At 32.6% G+C, this 12,979-nt stretch overlaps 2 protein-coding genes across 4 annotated transcripts; both read right to left on the bottom strand.

Annotated features, from left to right (window-relative positions):
* Positions 1-331: 331 nt before the first annotated feature.
* LOC111283091 (uncharacterized) lies at positions 332-3,152 on the bottom strand. Of its 3 annotated transcripts, none has more exons than XM_022871494.2 (5): positions 3,009-3,143; positions 2,822-2,920; positions 2,650-2,744; positions 2,316-2,575; positions 332-1,568 (listed from the first exon to the last, which is right to left on the bottom strand). In XM_022871494.2, exons 3-5 carry the CDS (start codon positions 2,658-2,660, stop codon positions 754-756), a joined length of 1,086 nt encoding a protein of 361 aa, XP_022727229.2. In that variant the 5' UTR covers positions 2,661-2,744; positions 2,822-2,920; positions 3,009-3,143; the 3' UTR covers positions 332-753. The 3 variants fall into 3 exon arrangements, with proteins under 3 accessions (XP_022727229.2, XP_089617098.1, XP_022727227.2); XM_089760972.1 differs by having other exon boundaries at positions 2,822-2,887; XM_022871492.2 differs by lacking the exon at positions 2,822-2,920 and having other exon boundaries at positions 3,009-3,152.
* Positions 3,153-4,471: 1,319 nt separating this feature from the next.
* On the bottom strand, positions 4,472-9,360 carry LOC111282128 (serine carboxypeptidase-like 35). Its single transcript, XM_022870084.2, has 8 exons — positions 8,975-9,360; positions 7,113-7,220; positions 6,824-7,012; positions 6,588-6,676; positions 6,181-6,462; positions 5,947-6,083; positions 5,059-5,151; positions 4,472-4,970 (listed from the first exon to the last, which is right to left on the bottom strand). Exons 1-8 carry the CDS (start codon positions 9,258-9,260, stop codon positions 4,712-4,714), a joined length of 1,443 nt encoding a protein of 480 aa, XP_022725819.1. The 5' UTR covers positions 9,261-9,360; the 3' UTR covers positions 4,472-4,711.
* Positions 9,361-12,979: the final 3,619 nt, after the last annotated feature.

The following is a 12,979-nucleotide window of genomic DNA, read 5'->3' as shown; positions in this document are numbered from 1 at the left end:
TACCTGAAGAGCCATGTACGAAGGCCTCCATTGATGAGTATCGTTGGAACAAGTGAGAAAGTTGGATTCTCCCAGGCATTGCCTACCTCGGAACTGGGGGACAAAAGTTTAACAGAACAATATATCAGAAATATTAACAATTTATTTTCATATGTAACTGTAATACTGAATAGAACCCATTTGGCTTTTAAAAGCTGGACGATGGGAAACTATAAGAGCTATAGGAGCTTGGTAATATTGGTTTATTTTCTCTTCAGTCATCGAACAGTTTCTATTATTTAATGTATGCTATCAATAATTTTTTTGGTATATCGAGCCTACAATCTAAAAATAAAAAATAAGATCACAAATATTAAAATTTGTATCTAAACTTGTTGTACATCATCCCTTAAAAATGATTACATGAACAAACTGAATTAAACTCTAAATTCATGTAATCAATATTCATTTACAGTTAAAACTCCGACTCCAAATTCTTTCATGGCAGAGTTACCAAAATCAGTCATCACCATGTCTCTTTGATCCTCCCTAAAAATAATAACATAAGTGTAGCACATTCTAGTGCTTTACATTGTAGGGACCTTAAATTAGGTTAAGGATTCAGTTTTTAAGAAGGATGTAACTAAAATAGAAGAAAATCCCTTTTCAAGAATGCTTTGCCTGTGTTAAAAACTAGCTGCATGGTTCAAAACAATTTTCACCATCCATTCTACACTGACTGGTCTTTCCTTTAGCTGTCTAACCTTCAATATCTCAGCTCCCTTGATTTAGCTCCATCTCCTTCTCTTCGTCCACAGGAGTATACCATGATGGTCTTCGCTCTGAGTTACTTAACCTGTAGTTCAACAGCACCTCTTCATCACAAAGTGCTGTAGTAGCCACCAAAACAATAGTCTTTAAAACAGGAATATCTGACCCACTATTTCTTGAACCCCATCTGAACCAAAAGCTTCCAAATCTCCTCACGTTTACTTGTTCGGCACTTCCAAATGATATATTAGGAATATAAGCTCTCATGTCTTTTTCAGTCAGTGGGAAGTCATAAGGGCAAACCATCACATTTGGCACCATTTCTTTAGCAGGGTGATTGACGAAATGGCCCAAAGCTAGAGGGTTTCTACGCTCCAAAATCTCACCACTACTCCCCATTCGTGAATTTTGCAAAGGCTTACCAAGCATTTTCCAGAACCAGTCTGAACCTTTCTCTGTAATTTCTGTGTTGGGCTTCATATCTCGCATTATCGAGCCATCCCACAATTCACGTCCTTCAGCCCCATAACCCCAAGGTTGGGCATTGATGACAGTCCCATCATATCGTGTGATTAGATATGTGTTTTGAGCATCAACTCTAGGGTATCCAGGAATATATCGGTAATAAGCTGAGGAGTATATAACACCAGGGTACATGGCAATTACAGCACCAATATTAGCTTCACCATTCAAATATAAACCTTGTCCGGCTTCATTGTGGGGTATTTGAGATGGTTTAACATCAAGAGTGTAGCCAATGGAATCCTTCAACCTCTGTGAGAGTTCAGTGCGTTTCAATGGCCTTCTCTCAGGAACATCTGCACTGAAAATCATCAATAGTTAGGACAGAGAAGGAGATTATCAGTGGCAGTGTCTTCCATTTATCTCTACTATTACTGGTACAATATAGAAATTAGGGAGAAAAGGCATATATAATCAAAGTCAAACAAAAGATAAAATGATCCATATGCCAAATACTTGTTGGCATTTCATTTTTGCACAGATATATCACAAATTTAGCAACAATAATAAAGTTCAGTTAAATTGTCTATATTGCATTATTATCATATATACTAGTAAATATATGTTCATCATGGTTATAAAAAGATCAATGTTTAATGAATTTATTTTGCACTATCACAATTTTCTTAAAAAAAAAAAAAAGCTTCACCCCAAAAGTAACGCAGAGAAAAAAAAAAAAAAAGTCCCTCTATGAGCATTGACTCCTATCTCATACCTCAGTAAGGGCTGCATTGTAACCGAAACTTGCAGTGCAGGTCTAAAACTAATTCATATTTTAAGTTTCAAAACCAGAATCCTCAAAATACAGTTGCAATAAAAAAACAAAAAAAAAAGATGCAGTGCAAAGCAAACTGCTATAAAAGCAGTGGAAGACCAACTTCCTTGAAAATGTAGTTTGGTTACTCCATAAGACTCGATAATTTAAATCATATATGAGAAAGCTCAGAGGATAAAACTTGAAAGATACCGAACATCCCATAGACGATACATAACATGCAATCCGCTGATGATACAGAAAACAAATAAACTATAAATCTACTTACCAGGACGGTCAATAGTTGGGCCATTCCCTCCAACAGCAAAGTTAAGACCACTTCGGGAAGGAGTAGCATGTGATTGCGATTCCTGTGGCTCATTGGTATCGGGAAGAAGAATTTTATCCATAGCAGTGCAGAAGCTTTTAATTTGATAATGAATGTTTTCTTGCACTAGCTTCTGTTGGTCAGCAAAAGAGGCATTACTAGCCATGTCAATGATCTCCTCGGCATCAGCCTCATCAGCGTTCTTTCCCAAACGATTGAAACTGAAAATTGCACGACCAACAATTTCAAGCAATAATGAATAAGAAAAGGGTAGAGGGTATCGGAGTCCACCAACCTGGTATACATAAATAGGAGGTTGATGTCAGCTTCAAATTGGAGTTTCCTTGGGTCCCTGGAAAAAGTGGGGCTTTTTGCAAGGGTTCTCACAGCCTGGAATATCAACAGAAAAACATTTATTTTATGCATAAAATGGCCTCAGTTAAACTCCAAGTTTGATTCGTCATTACCCAATTTCACAATGACCTGACATAAATCCTGATTTCTATATCATCTTTCCCAAGAAAAAAGAATTGCTGAAAATGTAACCTTTTCAGTTATTTGAGGTCCTAACATGAAGAAAAACGAAAGATCGCTGAAATGGAAAGGGTATATTTAGAGAGAAAAATGCATAGCAGGAGAGATAAAGGCACTTACATCTTGGAATTTGTTGAAAAGAAAAGCCATTGAGAAAGCAGCTGCCAGCAAAATTCCCACTCAATCTCGAAGCTTTGCTCAGCTTGGCTATGCCCTCTTTCCGATTAGAGACGCTAAAGCAGAAGCAAGTTGAAATGAGAAAGCAAGTCCGTTTTACCAATTTTGGGGCCTTTTAGGTTTGTGCTTTGTTTGGGTTGGATTTGGAGAATGTCATTGATTGGGCTTTCATGGACATTAGGCTTTTAACTTTGGATCCATTGCATGGCTTATCCGCTCCATTAAGCAGGGATTGGGCTTCACAGAGGCCTATATCTATTTTTACCGGCGATGGCATAATGATAAAGAGATTTTTTTTATCTGATATTATCACGACTTGCATTTTTATCATTGAAATTCAAAATTTAATAATCTATCAACAATTCAAACAACTGTTAGTTGGTTTCCTTTTATTTTCTTAATTTTAGTTAAATAAGTTAAAAAAATTAATTTTAAATTGCGGACTTCTTTATATTAAATTTTTTTTTTTATAAATGAATAAATCATTTAATTACACACACACGCGCATGAATGAGAAAAGTTTAACCAACAAATATTACCATCTCCTTTTTTCTAGTAACAATTGGACATTACCCAAGGAAAAGTTTAACCTGTCTATATATGCAAGAGTAATAATAAAAGCATAAAAATTCGGTAAAAAGACAAAGATTAGTCTCAACCCACTAGCCAATAGATAACATGCTCGACAATTGCAATAGAGTAACGTCACTATCTTTGGTATCCTTTTGAAGTGATGAAGTTTTCCAATATATTCATATAAACTCATTGCTTTGGGATTGAAAATAAGAGACAGTTTGCTGTATCAGGCTGAGGCATGACAATATTATACGCCCAATTTTGTCATAAAAAGTTTGGCTTTTGGGGAAGCATTCTTATTATTTGGATAAGGCTACACATTTCTCAATATTAAAAATTACTACACCACTAGTACTTAAATCCCCCAATCGCTTTAGGAGCTTAGCATGCTAATTAAAATTTTTGACATCACACTCGCTGTCTACCCCGTCGTGGAAGACAAAATCTGCCCACCCCGGATCAGGATTCAAGAAAGGAATAGTTCAATGGCATATATTATTTTAAATAAATTTTAAAATTTGATAGTGGAACACAAAAATTATAAAAAAGAAATCAAAATAATATAGTTTAAAATTTAATTTGATAAAATTTATATATGAATTTAATAAAAATAAAAAAATATAATGTGTATTTATTGTAACGAAATAAATTATGATATTATAATTTTTATATTTTACATATATTTGATATAAAATAAATACATATAAATATAAAATTAGTGGATTTATTTTTAAATATTTATATACATTTAATTTATATATATTTATTTTTAGAGAACTCTTTAAATTATTCATCAAAAAATAGGAAAAAGCCAACCTTGTAGACTGTAGTTGTTCTGTAATGATTTTTCTTGGCTTACTTGATCTTGATTTTTATGCAAAGCAAGATAAGGATATCTACTACAGAAATCATATAGAAAAATGCATGCAGGGAGGGGGACAAATGCTAGTAGCTAAAAATTCTAATGGAACTGTCACAAACTTTGCTGAACATAACTGATATAGCGACACAAATGGCTATCAGCTACGGCCCTACTGGCAATAGTCTAAATAGCAGCAGCAGCTAGATAGCTAGGAACGTGAAGGTGGCAAGGTGTCGGCAGTAAGAAAATGGGTGAAGAGAGAAAGGGACTGATCAGGTGCGAATACCGGGACTTGATGTCCCGCACCGCGCACTGTGGCAAACGTCAGGCCTCCTTCATACGTCTCTACCCATCCAGCCACTTGGCTCTTGTAGAACCATGCCCTCCATTCTTCTTTAATTTTTAACCTCATTTTGTTTATGCTGTACCTCGTTGATGTCACTGGCACCCTCCCATCAGTATCGCCACTGCAACAATAATTATATAAAATCACAGCAAAACTTGATTAGCTTAAATCTTTATCTTGCTTTGAAAAGAAAATTGGTATACATGTACCTGTAAATCCAAATGCGTAAGCCAGCGTCGAGGAGTTTTTGAATGGTAGGTAACACAGAATCTGGAGAGTCGTTCCAACCCTTAATTACACCACTGCCAATATTCAGTTACAAAGAAGTCAATACTCTATATCTATATACTAAGCATGCGATTGCCTATAGCATTGGGATCTTTCAAAATGAAAAGATAAACAGAGTGATGGGCAATAGAATATATAAAATGCTAGTATCATATAAAAGCTGACGGTTCTAAAATTTGGGATAAGAGCAAGGAAAAACCGAAGGTAAAATTTGGAAATTTAATCCTCCCACGAATAAGGATCACCCATTGGCCCCACATACAACCTTAAGCTCTTGCATGGAATAACTATTTACCATTTGTTGTTATTTTGTGCTTTTCTCTACCATCAAACAGCTTGAATGATTTTTTTTTTTTTTTTTTGGGGGGGGGGGGGGGGAGGGCATTAACACGTAGAGTAGTTTGGGTTGCAGAACGAAGTGTAAACAAAAGTGAAAAAGGTAAAAAATCCTACTGCTGTCCCTGTCTTTCATTAAATTTTATGTGGCAGGAAAACAGAGAGAAAGCTCTGCTTCAATGATTTGACACATGCTCACATTAAATGTTCGAAAGTTCCAGGATTCTCTGGCTACCATTCTCTCTCTCTCTCTCTCTCTCTCTCTCTCTCTGAGGGTACAAATGAATCGGGGCTGCCATTTTAAAGTAATATTAAATAGTTGTAAAGTAGTTGTAAATTTGGAATTTCATGTACTAGACAATAAATAATTTGCCACATTTCTCAAAACAAGTATAGAAACTGGAAACCACAGCAATTATGTTTTACTACCATAATCATATATTAAAAAAATGCATGGGGCTGTCTGGTTTAACCTGCATGTAGTGTAAGGATAGGGAAGCTTTGTGACATTAGCATGCAGGGCAGTCTGAACATCTTTTCTGTTGAAGTATTTCTCTACATAATCTTCTGTGCAGGGATCGTAGCCTGATGGTAGCTTATGCCAAAGGCCCTAATTGAAATCAAGTAAGTTAGTAAAAACTGTGCATATACAAATGTATATATAATTACTCTATAACGACAAGATAGCAAAATATTTTGGGACTGACATGTTGCGTGAGGAGACGAGGAGCAACTACGAGTTTGGAATAGGTTCTGCCGGAAGATTTAAGGCAAACGGGGGTGTAGATGCTGTACATGTCGATGTCAGAATAAGCTTCCATGAAACCTCTCATATGTTCAGTGCATTGAGCTGTTTGGTTACTGATCTCTTTAAAACTGCATTCCTTGTTTATCTTATCGTAGAGTTGGTCTGAAATGATGGCGTGACTCCAGGCATAATCAAAAAGCCCTAAGGTATCAGTTGGTTCATTGATGGCAGCATTCCCAATCTGGATTTAATCAAAAGAAACATTGCAGTTCATGTTGAAATATATTTCAAGTCCACAAGTAGCATTTACTAGCGGAATAAAAACTATACAATTCTGCATATATAGATGTGTATTATATTTTATACCATGAATCCCTTGAGATTAATGTATGAGTCTTTGCTAAATCCTTTGTTTTTCTCATAAATGAATTGAGCCAGCTGGGGAACATAATGACCTGACAGAAGCAAAAGAAAAGAGTGAAACGAAATGCATGTTCACGTATGGTAAAGAGTGAAGAAAAAAATTAATAGGCGGAGACCAGAAATCTACGGAAAATGACAGGACATTTTGCACAAAATAAAGGGTGGTATTGGTACCATACCAGCATAGCTCTCTCCGGCAATGTAAAAGTCATGGGATTTGAAGCTTGGAAACCTTTTGAACCAATTGATTAGGAATGTATAAGAGTCTGCAGCAGTAATTTGATCACCAAGTTTACGTAAATCTTCAGAATTGTTGGTGTATGAAAACCCCACACCAACTGGTGCCTCCAAAAACAACATATTTGCAACTAACCAAAGCAATATAAAGAGTGAGTACTTGAAATCGAGATAGAGAATATATTTGGATGGAAGTTTACATAACAAATATTAATCTAGCAAATTTATTACCTTTGTTCCAAGAGAATTTGTTAAAAGTAAGCTCAGTGCCATTGCTACGAACAAGGAATGGACCAAGTTCTTGAGCAGCTCCATAGGCCACTGATGAGCAACCAGGCCCTAAAACATTGTCAATTTGGTTATTAATGGCTTGGAAGTATATATAAAGAAGTAACCATTTTTTCTTTGAAATTACTTTGATATAAAGAATGTCAAATTATTGATTTTAATCCATATTTGTCTATCTATTTAACCCGTAAGAAACATAATCAATCTAATGAAAAGTAGATTTAATAATTTTAAATGTTATTAAAATAATATAACGGTAAAAAAATGGAAGTAATATGATTTAAATTTTTAACAAAAAAATTATATAGATTTAAAAATATATAAGTTTCTTCCGTCCAAAAGGAGAAAGAAACTGTGCTTTTGAAAAGTATGAGTGGAAAAAAAAAATGATTATGGCTTAGATTGGAGGAACACTTGGGCCCCAAGTCCCGGATCCGAAATTTTTACACAACAGAATTGTCAGTCACATGTTGCCCACGCAGGGGCCCCATAATTAATTTGTCCTAAAAGTGAAGAAACAATTTCACAACAAGACAAAAAAAAAGAGTCTAGCCATGCCGCGGAAGGGCGGCAGAAGAAGACTAAAAGCATCATATAGATTACCCCTTAATCCGACGGCTGATATTTCTTGATGCAGAGATATTACACTAGTAGATGCCTATCCGGTCAAAGTCTCAAAGGTTGTGGCCCAGCAAGAGGTAGGCTCAAAGTAAGTATAGGTAAAGCATGCGTCCATGCCAAATTTTGTCTTTGAAATTGACAAATAAAATTTGGGCAACGTGCTAGTACTATTTTTAAAATTAAATTTTGCGATTCCAAAATTGACTTGGTGGCACAACTGGTAGGGAAAATTTTTTTAGTGAATTATTGAAATAGGTTTTCTTACAATCAATTTTGTTTGTCTTCATTCATTATTTGTAGTCTTTGATAATGAAATTGAAAGGTTGAACTAATCATGAAAACCATGCATGAAAAAAGCTAATTTTTTAAAGGGAAAATCAATACATAAATGGGTTTTTTTATGATTTTTTTGGGACTTTTTTTAGGTTAAAATAATAAAAAAATTTTGAATTTTATCACTTGGATAAATTTTTATATTTTTATTGCTTGCAAATGAGCTCTTAATTTTTAATTTACATTCAAATAAATACTTAAACTTTAAATATAATAAAAATATAAAAAATTATTTTAAAAAATAAAACAATTTAAGATTTTTTTTTAATATTTTAACTTTTTTTAATGCATTGCGAGCTTTTGTGATTTGAAAATGGCAAAGTGAAAATAACAAAGGAACGGTTGAAAGAAGAAGATGTAGCAGTGGGCCAAAACCACAGAAAGGAAATTAAAGGAAATTAATGTAAGTGAATTTTTTGAAGTTCTTGCACACTCAAATGAATGAATGATTATTGCCTGAAAAAAAAAAAAAGTGTGGTTGTTGTACACCGTACAGAGTTGCTTACATTTCCTGAAATATTTTTTCTTTTCTTTTCACTTAGCTGTTAAAAAGTGATGACAGCAAATATTCTCCTCTTTTACTGTGAAAAAAATTTCTGAACACTTATCATCTGCTCCTGTCAAAGTCCTTTACGTGACAAATGTACTTTGAAATGTGTTTCGTTTTTTGAATCGTTTCTAGCAATTAACACCCACTGATTAAGTTTCTTTTATCACCATTAACAAACAAAATGAAAGAAATTAGCTGGCTCAAATCTGATTAAAGCAAGTGAATCATGGAAAAAGAGAAAAAAGAAAAGAAAAGAAAAGAACAGAAGTTGAAGAGATATAGATGAAAAGAAGATACCAACCTCCATTAAGCCAAAGAACAAGAGGCTTGCGAGCAACTCCACTTTGGGCTTCAAAAAACCAGTAGAATAACGCTTTCTGATCTTGAGGCTGGAGTTTCACGTACCCTGCATAGTGCCTAAAGTTCACGGCTGGCTGTCCAGGCAAGTTTGTGACTCTGTCAGCCTCTTGCTGCCGCAGTAGTACCGCTTGTTCTTCATCGCCGGAAGGTTGTCTGCTATGGGCCAAGATGGGAACAAGAATGAACAGAAAACAGCATAGGGAAAAACAGGTGCTTAGCTTTGCCATTGAAACTAAGATTTACTTGGCAGCAGCTGCAAAGGAAGCAACCTAAGAGTAAAAAAAAAAAAAAAACAAAAAGAAACAGAGAAGTGAGAAAGAGTGAGACAGTAGAAAAGGACAAGGCTTATATATATATATATATATATATATATATGTATGTATGTATAGGAATGTTAGGGGCATGGTTAAAAGATCCTGAACCCACGACCATGAACCAAGAGCGTGGGTGGCATTGTGCTCGAGAGACTCATAATTTTTTTTTTTACTATATAATGTTGATATAACTATTATTATATTTCTTTTTGCGAAACATTGTCAGGGGAATTTCGCTTGAATACTTTGCAAGCCTTTCTTTTGGGTATAGGGTATTGACCCCATATTTTCATATATTATTTATTAAGTTTATTATTAATATATGAATTTTATATATTATCAGTAAAATAAATTAAATGATATTATTTTATTAATAAATAAATTTTTTTAAAAAAATTAAATTTTATATATTTATTTTAAAAATTAATATTTATTTATTAATAAAATAATATTATTTGATTTATTAATAATATATAAAATTTATATATTAATAATATATTAAATATAAAGTTTTATTCATTTATTTTTTTAATGATTGAATAGCATGCCGTTTAATTGAGTGGCTTTTTAGTTAAAATAATTACTTACTGAAAAAGTGACAAGTGCATTGTTCTGCATGATTTAAAAAACAATATGATCCAGGTTGAATGATAGAACTAATCTCTTTCAATTAATTAATGAGATATTCACAGATACATTGGATAATGGGGTAATGATAGATACATTGGATAGTGACTTTTTTTTTTTAATATTTCGTTATACAAAACGACGAGACACTTTTTTTTTGTTAAAAAAATATATTTGACTTACATTCGAATTCACGAGATTTTTTCAAATTGAAAATTGATTTGCAGCGTAGACCAGCAACATGTGCATTATAGTACATTGCTGTCACGGTCTTGTTGGAGCACATCATTAATTCCTCGCTCTGATCAACTGCCTAATTTAAAATGTAAAATTGAAATATCTATAATATCCCCACATAATGGCATTTATTACACTCGATTCCGTTCATTTCGAGAAAAATTATTGGCAAGGTAAGCGGGTAGGTTTGTAATGTGGTTTTCTCTTCTACAACTATGTATTATAAATATATTTTAAATTAATATTTATATTATCAAAGAAATTATTATGTGTAAATAATATTTTTTCCTGTGAAGTGTTATGCTAAGAATAATGAGTTAATAATTGAAAGGCCACCGCCCAAATGGAGGGCCCAATTGCACAGAGATGTATCCGCGTTCGGTTCTTTGAGTGGGGTCAATGGCCTCCGCACTCAACGTTAGAAAATTTTATTTTATTTATATATATAATTGTTTTGTAATTTTTCTAGATTAATCTGATTTAAATTAAATAAAAAACTAATGAGGGAAGTCAAACAAGTACATTTTTCATTCATTTTTATTTTAATAAAATAATAAATATTAAAAAAATTTATCTTAATACTAATGATGAAATTTTTAGATTTCATCAACAGACTTAAAGAATTAACAATTGACATGTATTCAAATAAAATATATTTATGAATATTAAAAATTAATAAATTAATAAATGAACATATCAGTTCTTTAATCTTATTATAGAGTTTAAAATTTGCACCGTTGTAGAAAGGTTCAAATAAGCAAATTTTTCTTTCATTTTTATTATAATAAAATTTATAATAATATTATTAAAAATGTTTTTGAACAAATAATTTTATAATAACGATTATAATGTGGTTAAACAGAAAGTAATTAAGATGAAGAAGAGTGATGAGAATGCAATGAATAAATAATTGAGAGGCTACACACACTATTAAAGGAAACAATGCAACATGGTGTAGCCACATTGTGTTGAGTGAGATAAATTTAACACCACTCAACTCTATAAAAACTAAATATAAATATATACATATATATATATATGTTTATAGTAATTTCTTTTGTAATTTTTTTATATTGACCTCAATGAAATTAAATTTAAAAAGAACTAAGAAAGGGCCTCAAATTGGTACATTATTAATTCATTTTTATTATGAAAAGTAATAATGAGTAATATGTAGGGTTCAAAACAGTCTTTGTATTTGTATTATAAATAATGGTCCTACATTAATAAACATATATGATTTAAAATGAAAAAAGTCACATACATTAAAATCTAATCATATATATATATATATATTATAACATACATAATTACCTTATAGAATTTGTTGACATAGACACTTACGTGAACAACATCATTTTTTGACACATAAAAAAATTCTTAAAGTTTTTTTTTATAATGACACATAAAATATTTACTAATTTTAAATTATTTATCAAAAAGATATATTTCAATAGTTATTGAATTATTTAAAATTTTAAATTTTAAATAAAAAACTAATTTCAATTTCAATAAAAATTTTTTCCTCTATATCACTTCATCTCAATTTAAAATCAATTTTTAAGTAATTTAAAACCAAATCCAAATGGAAAGAGAGGGCCGTAATGTGGGTCATCAACATTCATAGGGAGAAGGGTCTTGAACCATGCCCTTGCAAGCTTGCCAATGAACCCATAGCTACCAAACATAACATTAGCAACACATCGCCCTTCAGTCCTTAAAAGCCAAGTAGCTACAAGTGCAGCAATTGATGAGAGATAGGGTTACATGACAATTGGTTGGCCAGAGATGACCATAACAACATATTTTACAGCCCCATAAACATTGTAAATAGTGTTTAGGCCAAGCTCAGATATTGTAAGATTCAGGTTTTCACCATTTGTTTTTGTATATGAAAGTTCTCCCACAATAACAATGGCATAAGAGAATTTGTTGGACTTGACAAAGTTTGCATCAAGGTTCTCACTATAGACAACTTGGGTGGTTGAATCAACTATATTTTAATAATCTGAAGGATAATGATATGTGTTCATGCAAATTGTATTCCATCAAATCATTCTAAGTTAACATTACGAAGAAGTTTTCCATTTGATAATACCCTGGCTATTAAAGATTGATCCGTATTTTTTTGATAGATTGTTTCTTCCATGATACCCTAGACCATAAGACATGGTATATAAAGGCTTCAACAATGATTAAACTTAATTCAACTAAATTGAATCCATTTCAATTTTAGCTAACCCCTTAAGATAGAGTAGTTAATAACACTAGCAAATTCTCACAATAGTCCAAATGACACTTACCACTTGGATTGATTTCAGATGGTGAAATATTCAATGCTTTATATCTTTATAATTGATCAAATGGCTCTTATATCATGTTCTATCAAGTTCCAAGCATGTCACCTAGTTTAATAGAGGTAATAATAAAACTTAAATACTTTTCTGGGTCATTTTATTCTGTGAAAGCTTTGGACCAACAAAACCTATATATATGTTTTAGTTGTTTTAAGTGTAAATTAGAAAGTACCACTTATGAGATCATTACCACTAAGACCTTGCCATGTAATGGTCCAACCTCCATATTGATAACCTGAGTTATCAGCATGACTTCCAGCAACTAATATCTTAGTTGCTTTCTTGAGAAGGGTAACAATGGCTTATCGGTAGACTCACCATTCTTCAATAGGACATGACTTTTGCTCACAGCTTCCATTGCTAACTCCTTGTGTTTTTGTTCAAAACACGTTATCATTTAGTAAAGTCTAT

This window comes from Durio zibethinus, chromosome 5 (assembly GCF_047325235.1).
Source record: "Durio zibethinus cultivar Kanyao isolate XHJ-2024 chromosome 5, ASM4732523v1, whole genome shotgun sequence".
Lineage (NCBI taxonomy): Eukaryota > Viridiplantae > Streptophyta > Magnoliopsida > Malvales > Malvaceae > Durio > Durio zibethinus.
Note: the sequence above shows the minus strand (reverse complement) of the source record. Positions and strands in the feature narration are given on the sequence as shown.

Excerpts from the sequence above, each read along its gene's own strand:
- LOC111283091 (XM_022871492.2), bottom strand. The coding sequence starts at position 3,038 with ATGGCTTTTCTTTTCAACAAATTCCAAGAT. Across the intron at positions 2,745-3,008 it reads TTTTCAACAAATTCCAAGAT|GCTGTGAGAACCCTTGCAAA; the intron begins GTAAGTGCCTTT and ends TTGATATTCCAG. Across the intron at positions 2,576-2,649 it reads CTCCTATTTATGTATACCAG|TTTCAATCGTTTGGGAAAGA; the intron begins GTTGGTGGACTC and ends TGCAATTTTCAG.
- LOC111282128 (XM_022870084.2), bottom strand. The coding sequence starts at position 9,260 with ATGGCAAAGCTAAGCACCTGTTTTTCCCTATGCTGTTTTCTGTTCATT. Across the intron at positions 6,677-6,823 it reads TGCCGGAGAGAGCTATGCTG|GTCATTATGTTCCCCAGCTG; the intron begins GTATGGTACCAA and ends TGCTTCTGTCAG. Across the intron at positions 6,463-6,587 it reads TTAATCTCAAGGGATTCATG|ATTGGGAATGCTGCCATCAA; the intron begins GTATAAAATATA and ends GATTAAATCCAG.